Genomic DNA, 23,332 nt, shown 5'->3' on the forward strand with positions numbered 1-23,332 from the left:
TTCTGGCGACTCCAATAGCGTCCGCGGCACTACGTTGTGTTTGCCCGGATTCCAGTCTGCCTATAACACGCCATGCCATGGATTCCGGTAAATCACGTTGTTGAGACATCCTCAAGTCACCTTGTCTCAAAAAACAATACTGCGCAATCGAATTTCACAGTTACGGCAGTAAAACAGACGTTTCTGCAACATCCCGATTTCTGCCCTATCTCCTTTTTCTGGTTTTTGACGTCATGAACTTTGATTTGCATATGAAGTTTTTCTTCTTCCGTTTCCTGCTAGGCTTTAAATTATGGATGATTCATTTTATGTTACTTATCGGTATGCATCTTTGCGTAATTTTGTTAAAACCATGTGCTCCCCTAATAGTTTTGAGCAATGTAGTTGCGGCCCTGAGGTATACCAAAAAAAATAATTTGGTAGCCGTAATAATAGCCGTAACTAGTCAGGTGCATCCGCTCAAAGTCCACTTGGAAGTGGGGCTCCAGAATTGTCCAAGAAAGGACCCAAATGCAATTTCTTGCAAAAGGCACAGGAATGGCTAGTTACAGCACTGTATGCGCGTATCGTAACGTTTTCAAAAAAGTTCGATTTTTCAATAATGATAAAATAGTTACAGTTATCATTGATAGATGACGCAATCAAAGTATTTTTAACTTAAGCACCATCTATTAGGAATGAATGTAACTATTCTAGCAACAAAACTGTTATTTAATAAAACACTGTCTTTTTGTGCGAACTGGATCGTTCATGCTTTTCAAATAATTGAATTTTCTCCTTTTTTGTTACTTTTTGATCACCTTAAAGGGTAATTTCCCTCAAAAATGTCAACTTTGAGTAAATGTTTTCTGCATAGATTTCAAAATATGTGATGCTGCTACCTATCGGTGAAAATGTGTCTAGGGTAGTCAAGTACCCTAGTAAAATATTGAACCGTGTATGACTTTAAAAAAAATTGATGAATTCAAAACTTTTTTCCACAAATGTCAAAAAAAAAATCCTACGTATATCAATTTTAGCCAATTTTGTCCATGGATATGGGAAATTTATCACTAGTTACCATCACTTGGGCGGGGGGGGGATCTAATGTTCCGGAAAAGACATAACAAAACTGCGTGGAACTTTTCTTTCCTTCTCCACTGCTACCTCCAGAACTCTGAGAAAAAAGGCACCCCTCAAGTGTCGAAAATATGAACTGAACTTGTAGTGGGGTAAAAATCCATGCACTAACCTCGTGTCTGGTCTGAAGAATGTCATTCTTTGCCGACAGAAAAAATACATTTAACGCACCTAAATTCTTGTCTTACATGGAATTTTTTCTTTCAGCTTTGTCTTTCTGACGAAGATGAATCTTGTTGCGAATATCCTCGTGACGTATTCAATCATTATCATAGTGGAAGGCTTCTCTATCAAAGGTGAGAGTTGGAAAGTTTTACAATTTTTTTCTTGTCAGTGTACATAATAATGATTCTGTTTGCTCTATGTTCTGAATAATTCATTTGACAACATCTTTCTAGAACACGGGTTTCTGATTTTGCGCACGCGTAATGTCTTCCGGTACAAGTAGATGCCACCTTGATTTACGCCAGCAGTGTGTGTGTGTGTGTTTTGTGCAGAGCGAATAGAACTTGTGTCGGGAGAGTTGGGCCTTGTTTTTCGAATTCATTTCTTGCGATCAATTTGGAACCTTATAACGAAGGCTCGATCTTCTCAGGTGACGCGAAACGTACACACTACCGACGTTATGCAAAATTGCGTCTATTTGTAGGGCAGGGATGTTGATACTGAACATGTCAAAAAGGACTGACACTACCAAACGCTCCTTATTTTTAACCCCTTTACGATCGCGACGAAATATTTCGCCCAAATGCCAATTCAATAAATTCAATCCACAGTTCTCTTTGTTTTCTTTCCTTTCTCTTCACCATCGCAAAGCTTTATTTCTCCCCCTATGAACCAAAGTTTGTTTTTCCACCTTTTCTCTATACTCTTGTTAACGATCCCCCCCCCCCCACATATAATGTATCTTTTCGTGAATACATATAAGAGCGTAAGAAAACGTGTAAGCTGAGATTGAAAAGAAAAATTTACTGCATACTCTCTTTGGTTACGAGACCGTCCAACCCTTAGGGAAAGAGCGCAAAGCATCCCAAAAGGTTCCCTGGGCTGTCAGTGGGTCATGTCTGTCTGTCTGTCTTTATACTCTTATCTACTTATCCATTACATTGTTGTTTTTTCTTCCTTTTTCTTCTATATTTTCCTATATCTATTCTATAATATAAAATCACAAACAAACTCGAAAAGGGCCTGTTGCTAAGCAACCGAGTGACGGAAGTGGGTGAAATTTTTGAGTGACGGAAACTCTGTTACGGAAGTGGGTTCGATTGATATATCGATATTCACATTCATATATCGATATGATATCATATATCATATATCGATATTGGGTCGATATTCACATATCGGGACCCATTTGACCCATCGGGACCATGTTATGTGCATGTACCAAGAGGCTCCTACATCCTACAGCAGAGCCCTTAGGCTGGAATTTAGATTTCGAGCCCCCAAACCAGCTTTTCAGGGGGCCCCCCTGTGATTAATTTATAGTGTGAAAAATCAAAAAGTGAAAAGAATCGTTGTGGCCCCTGTCAGCCCTTCCTTTGTGGGGGGGGGGGGAGGTCCATGCCGAGAGGTATATATATGTGTAATATACACACACAACAGCAGTGCTCCCAACACAGGGTCGGGGTACCCGGGGAAGATTTCACGTATAAGTAAAAAGTTTTCATTTCCAGGGGCCCTTGATGGATCTCATTGTTTTCTTGCTGCTTTAACGTTGAAAAATTTCGATAGCGGAAGCAAAAGATATATCCAGTCTGGGGCCCCACCAAAAGTATGCGAATTGGTGTCCCGGGTAATTGGTTGGGGGGTCCTGGATTTTATTCGTTGGTAAAACGAATACAAATGAAAATTTTTCATGGTACTCGCTCCGTGGGATGGCCGACAAGCTTCCAAGTCGGGGCCCATGTTTACAGGTTTCATTTTGGGGGCCCTGGATGAATCTCATTCTTTTCTGTTGTAGAATTCGCAACAGCCGAAGCCCGAGATAAAGCCAGTCTGGGGCCCCACCAAAAGTATGCGAATTGGTGTCCCGGGTAATTGTTTGGGGGCCCTGGATTTTATTCGTTGGTAAAACGAATGCAAATGAAAATTTTTCATGGCACTCGCTCCGGGGGATGACCGACAAGCTTCCAAGTCGGGGGCCCCATGTTTACAGGTTTCATTTTGGGGCCCTGGACGAATCTCATTCTTTTCTGTTGTAGAATTCGCAACAGCGGAAGCCCGAGATAAAGCCAGTCTGGGGCCCCACCAAAAGTTTGCGAATTGGTGTCCCGGGTAATTGGTTGGGGGCCCTGGATTTTATTCGTTGGTAAAACGAATACAAATGGAAATTTTTCATGGCACTCGCTCCGGGGGATGACCGACAAGCTTCCAAGTCGGGGGCCCTATGTTTACAGGTTTCGTTTCGGGGGCCCTGGATGAATCTCATTCTTTTCTGTTGTAGAATTTGCAACAGCCGAAGCCCGAGATGAAGCCAGTCTGGGGCCCCACCAAAAGTATGCGAATTGGTGTCCCGGGTAATTGGTTGGGGGCCCTGGATTTTATTCGTTGGTAAAACGAATACAAATGGAAATTTTTCATGGCACTCGCTCCGGGGGATGACCGACAAGCTTCCAAGTCGGGGGCCCCATGTTTACAGGTTTCATTTTGGGGGCCCTGGATTTTATTCGTTGGTAAAACGAATACAAATGAAAATTTTTCATGGCACTCGCTCCGGGGGATGACCGACAAGCTTCCAAGTCGGGGGCCCTATGTTTACTGGTTTCGTTTCGGGAGCCCTGGATGAATCTCATTCTTTTCTGTTGTAGAATTTGCAACAGCCGAAGCCCGAGATAAAGCCAGTCTGGGGCCCCACCAAAAGTATGCGAATTGGTGTCCCGGGTAATTGGTTGGGGGCCCTGGATTTTATTCGTTGGTAAAACGAATACAAATGGAAATTTTTCATGGCACTCGCTCCGGGGGATGACCGACAAGCTTCCAAGTCGGGGGCCCTATGTTTACAGGTTTCGTTTCGGGGGCCCTGGATGAATCTCATTCTTTTCTGTTGTAGAATTTGCAACAGCCGAAGCCCGAGATGAAGCCAGTCTGGGGCCCCACCAAAAGTATGCGAATTGGTGTCCCGGGTAATTGGTTGGGGGCCCTGGATTTTATTCGTTGGTAAAACGAATACAAATGGAAATTTTTCATGGCACTCGCTCCGGGGGATGACCGACAAGCTTCCAAGTCGGGGGCCCTATGTTTACAGGTTTCATTTTGGGGGCCCTGGACGAATCTCATTCTTTTCTGTAGTAGAATTCGCAACAGCGGAAGACCGAGATAAAGCCAGTCTGGGGCCCCAGCAAAAGTATGCGAATTGGTGTCCCGGGTAATTGGTTGGGGGCCCTGGATTTTATTCGTTGGTAAAACGAATACAAATGGAAATTTTTCATGGCACTCGCTCCGGGGGATGACCGACAAGCTTCCAAGTCGGGGGCCCCATGTTTACAGGTTTCATTTTGGGGGCCCTGGATTTTATTCGTTGGTAAAACGAATACAAATGAAAATTTTTCATGGCACTCGCTCCGGGGGATGACCGACAAGCTTCCAAGTCGGGGGCCCTATGTTTACAGGTTTCGTTTTGGGGGCCCTGGATGAATCTCATTCTTTTCTGTTGTAGAATTTGCAACAGCCGAAGCCCGAGATAAAGCCAGTCTGGGGCCCCACCAAAAGTATGCGAATTGGTGTCCCGGGTAATTGGTTGGGGGCCCTGGATTTTATTCGTTGGTAAAACGAATACAAATGAAAATTTTTCATGGCACTCGCTCCGGGGGATGACCGACAAGCTTCCAAGTCGGGGGCCCCATGTTTACAGGTTTCATTTTGGGGCCCTGGACGAATCTCATTCTTTTCTGTTGTAGAATTCGCAACAGCGGAAGCCCGAGATAAAGCCAGTCTGGGGCCCCACCAAAAGTATGCGAATTGGTGTCCCGGGTAATTGGTTGTGGGCCCTGGATTTTATTCGTTGGTAAAACGAATACAAATGAAAATTTTTCATGGCACTCGCTCCGGGGGATGACCGACAAGCTTCCAAGTCGGGGGCCCCATGTTTACAGGTTTCATTTTGGGGGCCCTGGATTTTATTCGTTGGTAAAACAAATACAAATGAAAATATTTCATGGCACTCGCTCCGGGGGATGACCGACAAGCTTCCAAGTCGGGGGCCCTATGTTTACAGGTTTCATTTTGGGGGCCCTGGATGAATCTCATTCTTTTCTGTTGTAGAATTTGCAACAGCCGAAGCCCGAGATAAAGCCAGTCTGGGGCCCCACCAAAAGTATGCGAATTGGTGTCCCGGGTAATTGGTTGGGGGCCCTGGATTTTATTCGTTGGTAAAACGAATACAAATGAAACTTTTTAATGGCACTCGCTCCGGGGGATGACCGACAAGCTTCCAAGTCGGAGGCCCCATGTTTACAGGTTTCATTTTGGGGGCCCTGGATTTTATTCGTTGGTAAAACGAATACAAATGAAAATTTTTCATGGCACTCGCTCCGGGGGATGACCGACAAGCTTCCAAGTCGGGGGCCCTATGTTTACAGGTTTCATTTTGGGGGCCCTGGATGAATCTCATTCTTTTCTGTTGTAGAATTTGCAACAGCGGAACCCCGAGATAAAGCCAGTCTGGGGCCCCACCAAAAGTATGCGAATTGGTGTCCCGGGTAATTGTTTGGGGGCCCTGGATTTTATTCGTTGGTAAAACGAATGCAAATGAAAATTTTTCATGGCACTCGCTCCGGGGGATGACCGACAAGCTTCCAAGTCGGGGGCCCCATGTTTACAGGTTTCATTTTGGGGCCCTGGACGAATCTCATTCTTTTCTGTTGTAGAATTCGCAACAGCGGAAGCCCGAGATAAAGCCAGTCTGGGGCCCCACCAAAAGTATGCGAATTGGTGTCCCGGGTAATTGGTTGGGGGCCCTGGATTTTATTCGTTGGTAAAACGAATACAAATGAAAATTTTTCATGGCACTCGCTCCGGGGGATGACCGACAAGCTTCCAAGTCGGGGGCCCCATGTTTACAGGTTTCATTTTGGGGGCCCTGGATTTTATTCGTTGGTAAAACAAATACAAATGAAAATATTTCATGGCACTCGCTCCGGGGGATGACCGACAAGCTTCCAAGTCGGGGGCCCTATGTTTACAGGTTTCATTTTGGGGGGCCCTGGATGAATCTCATTCTTTTCTGTTGTAGAATTTGCAACAGCCGAAGCCCGAGATAAAGCCAGTCTGGGGCCCCACCAAAAGTATGCGAATTGGTGTCCCGGGTAATTGGTTGGGGGCCCTGGATTTTATTCGTTGGTAAAACGAATACAAATGAAAATTTTTCATGGCACTCGCTCCGGGGGATGACCGACAAGCTTCCAAGTCGGGGGCCCTATGTTTACAGGTTTCATTTTGGGGGCCCTGGATGAATCTCATTCTTTTCTGTTGTAGAATTTGCAAGAGCGGAACCCCGAGATAAAGCCAGTCTGGGGCCCCACCAAAAGTATGCGAATTGGTGTCCCGGGTAATTGTTTGGGGGCCCTGGATTTTATTCGTTCGTAAAACGAATGCAAATGAAAATTTTTCATGGCACTCACACCGGGGGATGACCGACAAGCTTCCAAGTCGGGGGGCCCCATGTTTACAGGTTTGATTTTGGGGGCCCTGGATGAATCTCATTCTTTTCTGTTGTAGAATTTGCCACAGCCAAAACCCGAGATATAGCCAGTCTGGGGCCCCACTAAAAATCTGCGTATTGTGTCCCCGCTACTGGATGTGGGGCCCTGGATTTTATTCGTTGTAAAATTGATAAAAATGAAAAATTCTCACAGGGGGGTGTCCGACAAGCTTGCAGGTCAGGGCTTCATGGAAATGTTGGCAGGTTGTAATTCGGTGCCCCTGAATGTATCTCATTGATTTTTGTGGTTTAACATTGTAAAATTTGCAACACATCGGTAGCCCAAGATATATCCAGTGTGGGGCCCCACTGAAATTCAGCGAATTGAATCTGGGGACCCCCATGGGGAAGTTTTCTGGGGATACTTGATGAATCTCATTTGTTTTTTGTTGCTTTATTATTATTTTCATTAAAATTCGCTTCTTCAGTAGGCTGGTGCTTTCACACGTCCCTTTCCCCTTTTCCATAGCACGCTGATGAAGTGGGACGAAATAAACAAGATATGTCCGGGAGAGAAGTGGGGGGGGGGGGTTGGCCGCCAAAGGTGGCAGGGGGGCAGAGCCCCCCTAGTATTCCTATATTTTCCTATATATTCCTTTTCTTTCCCCTTCTTCCTTCTTTCTCTAACGGGCGGTTAGGTTTCGACAAGGTTACCAGATTTATCGCCGATTCGCCAAATAGAGGTCATCCAAACTTATTGTAATTGATTGTTTACTTTTCTCGCCAACTTTAGACTTGAAGACATCAAGGAACTATACAGAGGTATCCTCTCCGATTTACACCGTCCAGGCCCAAATTAAAGATGGAAGATGGAGGCCGAGAAGCAGGGGTTTCACGGTCTTCCGCCCCACGACAATTGCTCAGATGGGCCGCGGAGGTAAAAAGTTCAATGTGACGATGACCTCGGAGAAAAAGCTAACGAGGTCTCGTATAGTCAACAGCTTCGACGACGATCCCAAGATAGATTTTCCAGCTACAATAAACCACTTCACAACAGCGAATACCGAACCACCGAGATTCGACCACGACGAATGCGTCTGCGTCCCCGAATACCTGTGCAAGAGTGGTCGACTGGGTGGACTCATCTTGTCTGCTATTAGGCTGGGAGACGGTGCGATACAACTCAAGGCTAACGATGAGGTGAGGTTTTTCAACCTTCATACCCGGAGGGGGGTGCACAGCTTTTTCAGTCCACGGGCGATATTTCTGCCACTTGCGGGCCAGGAAACTTTTATATAGTGAGTAATCATATGACCCGTATTTTATGGGATATCCTTGTAGTTTTAGACGTCCCAACTTTTTATAAAAAATGTCCCGTTTTTTCATTCATTTTCTCACATATTTGGTCAACACATGCGTTTTTTGTTCGCTGAATGACATTTTGACATGCATCATTTTCCGTGATTGGTGATTTTTCAGCAATTTTAGCGATAGTTGGCAACTTTACAAACTTTTGACAATTTGATTTGATATAATTAGCAACTTTACTTGCGTTTGACCTTTCTTTTTTAAAGCTGAATTGGCAATATTTTGTCTTTCACAAATTTTTTGATTGTAAATAGCAACTTTACTTGCCTGGGACAAATGTTTTAACTGCAAATAGCAATTGTATTTGCCTTTGGCAAATATTTTTCCTGTAATTGATTTCGACATTTTCTTTTTTGACTGCTTCATCGGCAACTTCACTTTCATTTGAAATTTATTTCGGCTGCAAATTTCAACTTTATTTGCTTTTGACAAATTTTTTGACTGCTAATAGCAATTTTACTTGCCTTTGACAATATTTTCTTCGTCTGTAAATGACAACTTTACTTCACTTTGACAGTTTCTTTGGCAATTTCTCGTATTTTTGTGAAAAAAATATGGTCAACCTAGGTATTTATCGTGCTGTGTATATTGATGCTTTTGTATCGGGACACCTTTCGCAGGCCGCATTTGGCCCGAGGGACTGAGTTTGTGCATTTCTGATGTAAATCATTCGAAAATTACTTGTCCTTAATTTCTGTGGCTCCTTTTATCAGCAATTGAAGTAATTTGGTGGCTATTTAGATACACAAAAAATATGGCTTACCAAATAAGAGAAAATTCATCTAAATTGTCGAAAATATCATGTAATTGGCCAAGAATAATCATTCAAATTATAACGCAGGTGTCGGCTGACCATATTTCTTTAAGGTGAAAACGGGACATCGCCAGTTCACCTAATATCAGGTTAAATTACAATATCTGTCGTTGCTACAATCAAACCAAAGTCACGTCAACAAAAATAAGTCGTATGATTATGACACAGCTGCGGCACCTTGTTGATCAGACCGTCGAGAAACAAAACAGATACTCACTTTTTTGTGAATTTTTTCTTTAATCTATTCGCCAAAATTGGCTCAAAATCGAGAGGATGCGTGAACGCTGATTCCCTACTTTGTGCTAACCCTTGGCTACATGATAAACGTCTGTCCTGTCCCCTTAACTGAAATTGGCATTTCCTATACATTTGGCGACCGAAAAATGCGGTTGAACTTGTTTTCGACTATTCGGCAAGCTCTGAAATTTCTGTTACAGGAAGGGTCTCCCATAACTGTCGTCATCAGGGGCCTCTTACCAATGAGCAGCGATGGTCGGTGCGGCTCCAAAAAAGTTTGCTGTGGACTCGAAACGTTCGGTGGTGATCGCCGGAAAGACGTTGGAGACCCAGATGACTACGATGACCTGTACCCAGTGGCCACGCCAATCCCCGATTACAGAGACGATCCGGGACACCATCGTCAGCAACAGGTAGTCTTCCGGGAAGAAGAATGTGGCGTACGACGGGCCCGCGGCGTTCACAACAGGTTGCAGGCGGTTGAATATGGGTCCGACGCTGCAGAATATGGCGAATACCCTTGGCAGGTAAATCGATTCTCATGATTATATAGATAATCCGGCAATCAACCATTTGATGGTAGTTTCGCTCCACAAGGGTTGGGCTGACAGGGACCCATCCCTGGAGCAATTACCATCATTTTTTTATATATATACAGCATACTGTAGTAGAGAGTTGCATTACATGTATGGGAAATATCACTAAAAAGGAGTATAGAAAGGACGGGAAGGGAAAAAAAAACAACATCCATTCATGGGGTGCAATAAAGCTTCGCGATGTTGAGAAAAGAGGTAAAAAAACTGGAATTGATTTCTTCCAGTTGCGTTTGGACGAGGTTTGAGTTCGTTAGGGGGGGGGGGTTGATGCTAGCAATAGAAATGACCTCTCATTTCTCTCTTTTCACCTAGGCAGCTTTGCTGAGGATAGTAGATTCTCGCCAAAGTTTATATGTTTGCGGTGGAGTTTTGATTTCTAGAGAGTGGGTGCTGACCGCAGGTCATTGCGTTCAAGGGTAAGTACCGACATCATATATATAGCTTGCATAACCTAAAAATTTCTTTTGAGACGCCATAATTCTTAACTGATGCCATGTGACTGACCTTTCTCTTCTATAGAATCCGGCCATCAGAATTACAGGTCCGTCTCGGTGAATGGGATGTCGACAGGGAAGATGAAGTTTATCCTCACTTGACGGTAGATGTCGATGCCATCGTAACACATCCAGAATTTTCTCTCAGCAATTTGTACAATGATATCTCTCTCATCCGGATCCATGTCCTTCAGGGTATAACAACGCCTCACATCACTCCTGTATGCTTGCCTGGTGGTGACGACAAGCTGTTCGGGCAAAATTGTTGGGTCAGTGGATGGGGAAAAGATGCTTTTGGTAAGTGCACTTTAATATCTACTATACGGTTCATCACCTTTTCGGTCTGCGAGCCAGATATGCGGTATTTCTGCCACTTGCGGGCCAGAAACTTGTATATAAAGAGTGACTATATAACCCGTATTTTAAGGCATATTCCCGTAATTTTGGCCGTTATAACGTGTTATACAAAATGTCCTGATTTTCCTCTCATTTTCAAAAAAGCTCAGTTGAATTTTCGAAATCAAAATTTAAGATTATTTTCCTGACTTGTATACTCCATTATGATAATTATAACTCTAATTATTGTCTCCTAAATATATTCATCTCACATATTTGTCCACCACATACGTTTTATTGGTGAACTACATTTTGACCTACGTCATTTTTCGCGATTGGCGATCTTTCAGCAATTTTGGTAATAGTTGGCGACTTTACTTGCCTTTGACAAATGTTTAAACTATAAATAACAACTTCACTTGCCTTTGACAATTTTTTCGGCTGTAAATGGCTAGAGATAGACGGCTTTTTCTCAGCTCAATACATTGAGGAAACAGATATTGTATGGACCGAGAGGAACTCGGAAAGAAAGTCATCTGGCCTTCTCCATGACTCGAACCCAGTTCCTCCAACATTCCGGGCCAGCATGCTACCATCTACACCACTGGAGACACGATCCTGCCTTCCTTATTTTATGCACTGTGACGTGAGGCACTCAAGTAGGGGCATTAGTAGCCTCTCTTAACTTCAGGAAATGGTCCCCAGGCGGGACGGTTGAGATACACGGCTTTTTTTCAGTCCAATCCATTAGGAAATACGGAAAGCAGGGTCAGTGTCTCCAGTGGTGTAGATGGTGGCATGCTTGCCCGGAATGCAAGAGGGCCTTCGTTCGAGTCCCGGTGGAAACCAGGTGACTTTTCTTTCCGAGTTCACCTCGGCATAAAATCCATAAAATATCTGTTTCCTTGATAAAATTGGCTACTTTATATTTAACTTTGACAATATTTTTGGCTGTGAATTGCAGCTTTACTTGCTTTCGACCGGATGGAACATCTTGGGGTCGTATCTGGTCCGCAGGCTGGGGATTATTTTTGGCAAACCTTTTACCACGCTATGCCGCAATCAAGATTATTTTCGATGTGCGCGTTACTCTAAGAAGTTTAGTTCAGTTGATATACATATAGTACCTTAATGGTACGGGCTTCTGTAATAACCGGATGCCGTCTCAACGGATGGACCCGGGGGATTCATAAAAATGAAATCTTGTTGAAATTTTAGAAAGTAAGCATGTAAATCGGTAGGAAATAAATTTCTAGCCCGGTAAGGTTCTCAAAAAAATCTCTTTGCTCGGGGGCCCATAGTGCTCTCAAGACTGCCCTGGTACCAAGTTCATTGTTTGTTTCCGCCCCCTCCCCCTAAAATTTTTCATCATCGCAAGATTGCTACCCGGGTTAATTAGCACCGTCGCCCATCCCTGATCCCGGCTCTGAGTTGGCATACCTTTCGACCTCGATGCTTTCAGCCACGAATCCTTCAAAATCATCTTTCTTCTTCAAAATGCACCTTATAGGTGCTTGTTGAATTTAAGTGTTCCAGAAGATAATCTAAGTGTTTTTCTTCTCTAAATTCCAAGGATCGGGAGGTTCGTACCAAAACGTCTTGAAAGAAGTGGACGTGCCAGTGCTGAGACAACAAGAATGTGAGAAGAAGCTGCGCAAAACTCGTCTCGGCCAAGATTACAAGTTGTTTCCCGGGTTCCTATGCGCCGGTGGTAAACAGGGTAAAGATGCTTGCACGGTAAGTTGGGCATGGCCAAAAACCAATGTTCTCCAACCTCTTTTCACCTATGGACCGACGGAAACAGTTCAACAATTTCTGCGGACCTCCAAAAATAAATAAATAGGAGAAATAATTCGCGGACTGGCAGAAAATAAACAAATAAGAGAAATAATTTGCTGACTGGCAGAAAATAAATAAAAGAAATGATTTGCGGGCCTACACACACACACACACAATAAATAAATAGGCGAAATAATTTGCAGACCGGTAGCAAATAAATGAATATGAGAAATAATTTGCAGACCGGTAGCAAATAAATGAATATGAGAAATAATTTGCGGACCAACAATGAATAAACGAATAGGAGAAATAATTTGCGGACCGGTAGCAAATAAATAAATAGGAAAAAAAATCTACGGACCGGTAGCAAATAACTAAATGGGAGAGATAATTTGCGGACCGGTAGCAAATAAAAAAAGTAGGAGAAATAATTTGCGGACCGGCTATGAGTAAATGAATAAAAGTAATTTGCAAACCGGGGTAGCAAATAAATAAATAAGAGAAATAATTTGAGAATATCGGCAAACAATACACACATAGGAGAAATAATTTACGGACCAGCATAAAATATATGAACAGAAGAAATAATTCGTAGACCGACAATAAATAATTGAATATAAAAAATAATAGGGTGATTCTAAATTCATGGACAAACATTAATTGAGAGGTGATGTGAGTCACCTGAACAAGCATTTTTGATCATAGAATGTGCGGTCGGATCGCAATAGCAGTACAGGGCGTTTTTGTAGAGAGCTTAACAGTACTTCACTAAAAACAAATATAATATTTTCACCCAGAGAGCAAATTTTTAAACTGCCTTATCAGTTATCAGCAACCATGTAGCATTAGCCACTGTTATCAAATGTTTCCAACCTGATAGTGTCACACATGAACATAAAATCCGATTGATCCGAGAAGGTATTTATGTTGATGTATAAAGATTATAAGGTTATACAAAAATAATTACCAGCTCTGAATGCATCGGAACGCACGCACAAAACACTTTTTTTCCCAACTCTTATTTATAAGGAAGTGGCAGGTTGGCCGCTGACCGCAAACAGAGGTGATTTTCGTATTATGTCTGTAGAGACTATTGTTTGTTCTGAGAAAAACTGGCCGCGAAGAAAAGTTGGCCGGGGAATAGAGGTGGCCGCCTATGGAAATTTCACTGTATTTGATTTGCATTTAGGCGCGGTATAACCCAGGTAAATAAGATACCCGCTTAAAGTACCAAAGGATATTTAGAGGTGTCGCGAGTTCGACACCCGATTCATCCTTATCAGAAACTTTCCTGACGCGGGGGTACAACAGAAACGGCGACACGACCACAGAAAAAGACTGCTACAGCAGGAAGTCTCATACCAAGTGGTTAGCTCGTCAACCTCTCAGTGAGTGTAAAAAAAGCAGCCGTTCGGAATCGGCAATAAATTGTTGGTCCCGGGTCCAATTAGCCATCGTCAGCAGAAAATGATCGTGGTGTGACAAAAACAAACATGTATTTACAACCATATTACTACTACTTCACCGGCCATATCGCTATACGCAATTTATTGCGTTAACGAGTTCGGTGAGAAATGAAGGCGCCATTACTAGGTGGCAGCCTCAAGAGCTCGTTAGGTTAAAGTATCTTGTTTTCTATATTTGTATAGAAACTATAGTTGTACTTTACAACTTCTTACAGATCTTATAAATAATTGTGTTGAAAATGGGGAATATCCTAAGTCTCTCAAATCAGCAGCTGTGATCCCTATTTACAAAAATGGAGATTCAAATTGTTTGCATAACTATGGACCTATTTCTATCTTATCTCAAACCTCTAAAATTTTTGAAACAGTTATTAAATCCAGAATTTACTGTTTTTTATCTACTAGTAATTTTTTTTCGAAAAATCAACATGGTTTTTTACCTGTCAGTAATACAGAAACTGCTCTATTGAGATTCACTGAATTTGTTTATAAGAATATAGATCATTCTAAAAAAACAATAGGAGTATTTCTAGACATCAAGAAAGCATTTGACAGTGTTAATCATAGTATATTACTCTCGAAGTTATATGCTTACGGAATTAGAGGAAATGCATTTAGTATCATCAAATCTTATCTTGACAATAGAACCCAGATGGTAAAATGCAATAGTTTTCTGAGTAATGTCATGCAAATAAAAAAGGGAGTCCCAAGGATCGGTTATGGGCCCGCTGCTATTCATAATCTTTATTAACGATCTTTGTAACCTCGACATAGTAGGTAAAATTATAACCTTTGCTGATGACACAGTCATACTTTATTCAGGAACGGAATATTTGGCACTCACTGACATTATTAACAACGACCTCATCAAAATTAGAAATTGGTTTCAATGCAATGATTTACAAATAAATGTAACAAAAGTAAATTTATAAATTTTTCTCTTCAATACATTCCTCAAATCAACCATAATATAACTTTCCATGTCTGTTCACACTTCACCTCGTGCACGTGCCAATGTCTTGAACAAGTAACATCCATTAAATACCTCGGCGTTCATATTGACCAAAATTTGAAATGGAATTCGCTCCGTTTCATTTTATATAAGCTCTATCATCTGAAACCGTACATTAATAACCATTTCCTTATAACATTCTATTATTCAATGTTTCATTCATATTTAATGTATGGTCTCTCAGTTTGGGGAGGAGATTATCTAACTATTATTTCTCTCCAAAATAAAGCTATCAGATGCATCACTAATGATTATGTTACCCCTCTATTTGATCAATTCAACCGATTAAGAATTCTCCCAGTGCGTTACCTCTACTTTTATAAATCCTTATTAATAATAAAAAAAAACACCAATACTCCTTACCGTATCCCGTACTTCTGCTCGTCTAAATGGTATTAGTTCATAAAACTATTCTTAAAAAGCACTTTTGCTTTCTGATTCCAAAATTCTATAATAATCTACCCAGAGAAATCACTGACACTACTGCATTTACTTCCTTTAAAAAACTACTCGAACTCATTAACATTGAGTCCCATTTCTGATTACAACCTCTAACATTATGCTTAATTAAATCATATCTTTAAATCGCCTCCCATAATCCTGTACAAATTCATGTGTTGGCTCCATATTTATTATGTATATCGTTAATATGTTATTAATATTTTTTTTCCTTTTGTGTATTTCGGATCAATATTAAGAAGTCATGTGATATCATTCATATGTAAATTTTAGCACCTCCGCCGTTGCATGAGAATATCCTTTATTATTTATATTGCAATTTTTAACATATTTATTTTTTGTTAATTATACTATTTTTATCTGTAACTACTATCTTTTTTATATTTTTTTTCCCATCATATATCTGAAAATAATATCACTGTACTATATTTTTTAAGCCTATTCATTGTAACAACCAGTATGGGACATTTGTCTCCTTGGTTGCCAATAATATCATATAACATGTATTCGCACACATTTTTAAATAAATTTGAAATTGAATAAATTGAAATTGAAAAAATATATATATATATATTCTTCCTTAGAATGGTAGGCGAGCATCTTAGGCTTCTTATACACGGAGCGGATGCGGACGCGGGTCCGGATCCGCATGCCTTTTCACACGAGCACATATTTGCGGGCGTTTCGCCTTCATCTTTAGACTCATTTTGTTTTCACCCAGTGAACGCTGTACGTGAATAAGCGCGTTGTTTTTTATATAGTATTTAATTTTTTTTAAGTTTTATTTTATTATTTAAGAAGAAAATTGTGAAGTGAAGTATGAACAAAAGGAAGGTTCTACCTGCGCTAAAAATATTCTTAAAATATTTTAATATAAACTGCCGGCAGGCATTATATATACACATGCTAATGTTTTTCACTAAAATGCTTTTTTTCTCAAAACTACGTGTTTTGTTAGATAAGGAACATTTTTTCGAACATCACGCATTCAAATGTCTTGATACCCTGTGTGTCTCTCAATACTATGGTGATGCATACCGTTAACTGGGGTGACTTTGTACCGAGGTTCCGACCATGTGCCATTCACGGATTTCAGGACGCAAGCGCTTCCTGGGAGCGTATGAATGAACAATCGGTTTCAAATTTTTTCATGCCGATTCAAGAGCTGTAGATGACTCACCGACAGCATTTATTGCATCATCTGCTGCCGCCCGGACCCGCGTCGCGTGTATAGCTCCATATAACCTAATGCACAAAACCTACATGTGCGGATGCGGAGTCCGCACTTACGGCCCCTTTCACACGGAGCGGACGCGGATGCGGACGCGGGTCCGCATACCCTTTCAAACGAGCGCTGAAGATGCGGACGAATCGCCCGCATCTTTAGTTCGAAATTCGTGCATAAAAACTGTTTTTTGCGCAATTTTTGTAATTATTTTTCTCCTTCACCCCTGATTCAGTGCCCATAGGCAGCCTAGAGGCATTCTTTGGTGGTTTTTATCATTGAGCCTAAAGATGCCTCCATTCCGATCCTCACAAGTAGTCGATGGGAGAAAATATCTTGAAATATTTTCAAAAAATTTTGAAAAAAAATCTGTCTTTTCGGAAAAATATGAAAGAAAAATTCCAAAAACACATCCAATGTTCGAAAAATCCAATCCAAAAACATTCGATGTTCCAAAAAAAAAAAAAAATGCAGCAAATATCAAAGAATTTGCAAGTATAAAAAAAGGGAGGGGTTGGGACTTTCAAAATGTCTGTGCTTAGAAATATTCACATCACAATTCTGTCTTAGGCCGGGATTACACTATAAAAGTTTTGTAAAAGCTCTTTGATAAAACGTGAAAAATTCAACCATTAAGATCACCGGTTGCATTTGCTTGAATGCAACCGATGCGCCTATTGGTTGAATTTTTCAACTTTTATAAAAGATCTTTTACAAAACTTTATAGTATAATCCCGGCCTCAAGTATGGATTACACTATAAAAATTTTATAATAATTCTTTTAAAAAAGCAACTAATATATTTATCGGTTGCACTTGCAATTTATTAGTTGCTTTTTTCAAGTTTTATAAAATAACTTTCATAAACCTTTTAGAGTGAAATCCCATCCTTAGATTAGTCACTTCTGAAATATAAAATTTCCATTTTTTTAAGTTTATAGACTGAATATCGAGTAAAATATACTTGTAGGTATTCGGGGGGAACCACCAAAACTATTCAAGCGCTAGGGCCTTCAAACGTCTTAATCCGGCCCTGAGTGAACACCGTACGTGGATAACGTTGTTTAATTTAACGTTGGTAATAAAAAGTATTTTTTTTAAAGTTTAAAAAAGTTAACATTAAAAATTTAAAAAAACAACAAATATTTAAAATAATATTTCAGATATTTATATTTTTAAATAATTTTAAAAATTTAAAAAGAAAAAAATTATTATTTTTAAATTAAATTTGAAAGTTATTAAAGTATGTAGTCAATTAAATATTCATAATGAACAGAACGGCTTATAATTTTCGTCCCGTCAGTGGCCGTTGTTGGCAGGTTTTATTGTATAAAATTGTGAAATATGGACAAAAGGCAGTTAAAGTTGCTATATCTCAATCTCAAAAGGAAACGGAGGGATAGACGTATGTAGGTACATTATATTAATGAGCAGGGACCATCATATGGTGTTTTTAAGGGTATTTATGGCAAATAATTAAAAAAATTCCGTGCAAAATCACCTTCAAAAAGTAGCCAAAGATGCGGACGAATTCGCTCCGCATCCGCATCGTCTGAATAGCCCCGAATAAACCTATTGTCAAAACTTCTATGTGCGGATGCGGAGCCCGCACTTAGGTTTTGACACATGCGGACGACGTCCGGACCCGCATGAACATTTCCTAGGTGCGGAGATTTTTCGGCTCGTCTGAAAGGCGCAGTATATTCCAATTGTTAAAACTTCTTCCGGACCCGCATCCGCTCCGTGTGAAAGGGCCCTAAGTTTTGACACATGCGGCGACATCCAGACCCGGACGAACACTTCCAAGTTGCGGACGCATCATCTGAAAAGCTCCAAATATGTACCAATAGTTAAAACTTCTTCCGGACCAGCATCCGCTCCGTGTGAAAGGGTCCTTACAACTACGCCACTCGGGCGATACAACCCTATTGGGGGAAAAAAGAAAACCTTCCTGTGACACAACAACCAGTAATTATCCCTCATCAACCGAAACTGTTATATTGGAGTCGAAGCAATTGAATGACGAGGCAGCAATTATTTCATGATCATCATATCGATCCGCTTGAAAATCTTAAATACTTCATGTCTGACAACGCCTACGTCAATAGGTCTGTTCAAGCTCGTTCTTCAGAATCTACGGCAACATTTCCAATATTTGGCGTGATCTTATAATCAAAGAGATTATTCTCGAGATCCAGCGTGATCTGCTCTCCAGAATCATTTACGTGATTTAAAGTGATGGTTTTCCGGAATAAATGTAATAATTAACCAGATTTTATGTGATCGTTCCCCAGAATCAACGGAATCATTTCCGAGATTTGACGTGATTGTTTGAAGAAACCAATGGGATAGTTCTCGAGATTTAGCATGATCATTTTTCAGAATCAACAGCTGAGAATCGCTGATCATCAGAAATAATCTGAGAATCGACTAAAAATATATAAACAGGAGGGGGAATAATTTGCGGACTGGCAAAAATTTCATGAATAAGAGAAATAATCTATAAGAATCGGCCAGAAATATATATAACCAGGAGAAATAATTTGCGGACCGACAATAAATTATTAATTACGAGAAATAATTTGCTGACCAACAAAAAAAATGAATATAAAAGTGGGAAAAAACCATTTGAGAATCGGCCAAAAATACGTAAATAAGAGAAATAATTCACACAGAACTTGCTGACGGCTAAGACAGGAATAAAAATCAATGTATATACAGTAAAACCTGTGTTTAACGGAACCTGTATTAAGTGGAAACTTGTCTTTAACGAAAAAAATCATGGTTCCCTTGATTTCTCTCTCTCTCTCTCTCAAGGCCAAAATATACATTAAAAAACCTGGATCAAACGGAATTTGTGTAACGTGGAAATGGAAAGGAAAACTGTACCCTTGAACCGAAAATTTCACACAAACACTATACGGACTTTGTTCCACGGCCAATATATACCACAGGATCATACAAACTGGTAAAGAGTTATATCGAAATTTTTTATGAAAGTTCTTGCTTGCCAATGTGAATTCTACTTCACCTATCCTTAAAATTAGGAAAATCCATTTCCGTATTTGATGCTATGGTTTTGAAAAGTCATATGAGTGTAGTGGTACAGTTGCTGTAACAAAATTTTTTCGGAAAAGCAGGCTTTCTACGAGAGAAATCGGTGTAAGGGTTGGATTTTTAAATGATAAATGTAAAATAAAAACATAAAAAAAACACAATAAAACAAAATTGTGTGCTTTACGTGATCGCAGTGCTGAGCAGGGTCCGAATTAGAGGGGGGGGGGGGGATTATTCCCCGGATGGCAAAAATCTAGAGGTGCAAATAAACGAATTTTAAAGTGATCGGGGGGCAGCAAAGTCACCTTGTCGTTACTCTCCAACAAAAATCTTAGTTACGGCTCTTGTGCTGAAGATTACATAAACATAGGTGATATGTACAAACTGAATCTGACATGACGGATATTGACATCCTCATCGAAAATTTCTGAAAAGTAAAAAAAGAACGTAAATTTCGACAATTCAGATCAACAGTGAAGGGGTGAAGTTTATGCAGATACTCTGTGAAAGCCTATAAATATTTAGTAATTAGAGTAAAATAATGTGCATTACTTTATTTTATGTATATTTACATTAATTTTATTTAATTTTATTTATTTCCATTAATTTCATTTAATTTTATTTATTTCCATTAATTTCATTTAATTTTATTTATTTCATTTAATTTTATTTATTTCATTTAATTTTATTTATTTCCATTAAATACTAGATAATTACCTAATTTTACACATTATGTCGATTGAGCCTGTATTAAGCGGAAACCTGTGTTCAACGGAAAAAAATCTCGGTCCCTTGCGATTGCGTTAAAGACAGGATTTACTGTATATATTAATAATATATAGATTGCATTTTTTATTCATTAAATCCAAAATTATGAGGCTACATGAATTGATGGAAATGTTTCGCTGACGGGCATTGATGGACCAGCGGTTGAAGGACACTGGTCCACCAATGTCATTTGATGGTAAGCATGTCTCTGAAGCTCACATTTTTGTTTTACTTCTATTCACACACAGGGAGACGGTGGCAGCCCCCTGGTCTGCGAGAAAAGCGATCACAAGTGGTATCTCGCTGGTCTAGTTTCGTGGGGGATCGGTTGCGGTCTCCCAGATGTTCCTGGCATCTACGTCAATGTCCAGCATTACATGAACTGGATCCATGGTACCATATCCAGGTGATGAGGATTCACTCGAGAATATAACCCATTGAATGTACGTGCGAATTTATTGATTGTCAGGTGGCATTGCATCGAGATATCGATAATATACATCGCAAAAATTAATGATGAAATTCGTTATCTTTGGGTAATTAATATATAGTTGTACAGTTATATATGTGAATTTATTGCTCAATAAAACGAATCGTTTCGAGTTGCTTTACTTACCTCAGAAAAATTACGCACTTCTGAAAATATAACGTGTATTGACAACGAAACTATTGCATGAGGATAGTTGTATTATGGTTAGATATCAGTGGTTCCCAACTTTTTTTTCCATGTCCCACCTGAGCATCTTGTAATATCCCAATGCCTCCCAGCCACCCATAAGAGATACGGGGGGGGGGGGGAAGGGGGGGAAGTAATCAAAAATTGTAAAGAAGTTCAAATATTGTAAGAAAATTTAAATATTGAAAAAAATCTTTAAATGCCGTTTCAATCAATGTCTGTGAATTTGAAACGCTTTTTTGAAGGTTAAAAACTCAAAATTTCTCTGTACTCCTCCCCCCCAAACCTCAAATTAGCCTCTGTGCCCTCCCCCTCAAAAGTACGTCCTACTTTCATTCCCGCACCCTTACCGTGACATACACAATAGACCCTCTCGATAACGGACACCCATGGAACCGAAAATATGGCCGCAAACGAGAAATGTCCGTTAATGAATAGCAAAATACACAGAGGCCCATCGACGTAATTGAAAAAGAAAAGTCCGGTATAAGGAGGTGTCCGCTAAAGGGGGAAGTGTTTATTGAGGGAGGTTTTGCTATAGTTTTTTTGTAATTTGAAAAAGGATCCTTTATCCACGTGGAGAAAGCCAAAAACCAATCAACCTGGTATAAAGCAAAGGTTTTAAATCTTTGAGACAGTGTTGGCGAGAAAGAAATTTCTATGAAGCCCAATGTGGCCAACAATTCACACACTGCGGTATCTCTATTCACGCAGTGGTGTCTTAACAGGTGGACCAACGGGGCCCAAGGGCTTCTAGTCAAATAGGAGCCCTGCATCATTGAAGAATGTTATTTATTCTGAGATAATTTTGTCATTAAATATGAATTTTCATAAATCCTGATTGATTTCACTACAAATCAAATTGACTCTCTTAAAAACCATACCTCCCCCCCCCCCCCGGTGGAGCGGGGGTCCCACGTTGGGGATCATTCGATGCGATACACATGGCACCATCTCTCCGTGAAATTATAACGCCCGCGAAATGTAACAATCAACGAAAACTTTCACGAAATAGCCTCAACTCAAGTATGAATGCATATGTTCTGTATTGATAAGTCCACTTCAATTGCGTCCAAACGCCAGTGGAATAAATTCAAACAGGTTCTCTGTGTTTTCTTTCCTCTCTTTCTTCACCATCGCGAAGCTATATAGTAACCCTATCAACTGAAGTGACTTTTTCTTCCATACTCATGCTAATGATATTTTTCCATGCATAGAATGTATCTTTCTACTATTTGTATGTAAGAGAACGTAATAACTAGAGCTCGGATTTCTATGCCCCTAAAGATGAAACGTCGTTGCTGATAGGTTAAAAAACCTGAATTTGCCGATCAGCAACGACGTTTCATCTTAGGGGGCATAAAAATCCGAGCCCTAGTAATAACAAACACGCAGGGTGAGAGTAAAAAGGGGACTCTAAAAAACTCTCTTAAGCCGGGATTACACTATAAACGTTTGATGAAATATCTTTTACAAAACCTGAAAAACAACCAATAGGCCTATTGGTTACATTCACTCAAATGTAACGGATACGCTTAATGGTTGCATTTTTCAAGTTTTATAAAAGAACTTTTCGAAAACGTTATAGCGTATAATCCCGGACATATCTGCTTTATCTGTTATACTTTTTTTCCCTTTCATATATATATATTTTCCTTTCCCTTCCTTTCTCTAACGAGCGGTTAGGTTAGGACGAGGTTACCAGATTTATCGCCGAGATTCGTCAAATCGGGATAATCCAAATTCCTTGCCAAATGCTTGTGATTGTGCAGGTCTGGGTTCGAATCTCGGTTCGGGCATGGATTTCTACTAACAAATTCCTTGGACAGATCGTAAAGATCACTGAAGAAATACGTGCTGATCACACACACTTACTTAAAAAAAATGATTGATAGAGGTCAACTCGAAGCTTTCAAGTTTCGGCGACAGATGGCGGCAAATGCCCTGAGCTCAAATTGAGGAGTTCGCAATGGAAGGAAAGTCCGACAGATGGCAGCACAGGTGCTGACTGATGAGAACAAGGGGAAAAAAGAAAAAGTTTTCTCTTTGTCGAGACACTTCTTCGACTTATAAAGGTTTTTAACAGCTGGCTGAGATGTGAAGATATATTTTGGAAGGAGAGAAAATTCAACTGCGGGGAATCGAACCCCCGTTCTTTCACTTTCTGGGTGAACGCCCAAGACCACTAGACTACAGAGGCAACGAATATCGCAATCTTCCCTTGGAGTTTGTATGCACTGACCGTACACGGACTTCACTAAGGCCAAGGCCAACTTCTTCGACTGT

General features: G+C 40.3%; 1 protein-coding gene across 1 annotated transcript; it reads left to right on the forward strand.

The window, feature by feature from the left end:
• Positions 1-1,330: 1,330 nt before the first annotated feature.
• LOC149086267 (phenoloxidase-activating factor 2-like) lies at positions 1,331-20,849 on the forward strand. The gene is made up of 7 exons (XM_089232052.1): positions 1,331-1,415; positions 7,554-7,960; positions 9,380-9,706; positions 10,088-10,191; positions 10,295-10,566; positions 12,179-12,342; positions 20,619-20,849. The coding sequence occupies exons 1-7, from the start codon at positions 1,346-1,348 to the stop codon at positions 20,778-20,780; spliced, it is 1,506 nt and encodes a 501-aa protein (XP_089088178.1). The 5' UTR covers positions 1,331-1,345; the 3' UTR covers positions 20,781-20,849.
• Positions 20,850-23,332: the final 2,483 nt, after the last annotated feature.

The sequence above is a fragment of the Pholcus phalangioides genome, unplaced genomic scaffold (genome assembly GCF_987345545.1).
Source record: "Pholcus phalangioides strain wild (caught in Gottingen) unplaced genomic scaffold, Ppha-v1.0 ptg000005l_1, whole genome shotgun sequence".
In the NCBI taxonomy this organism is placed as follows: Eukaryota; Metazoa; Arthropoda; class Arachnida; order Araneae; family Pholcidae; genus Pholcus; species Pholcus phalangioides.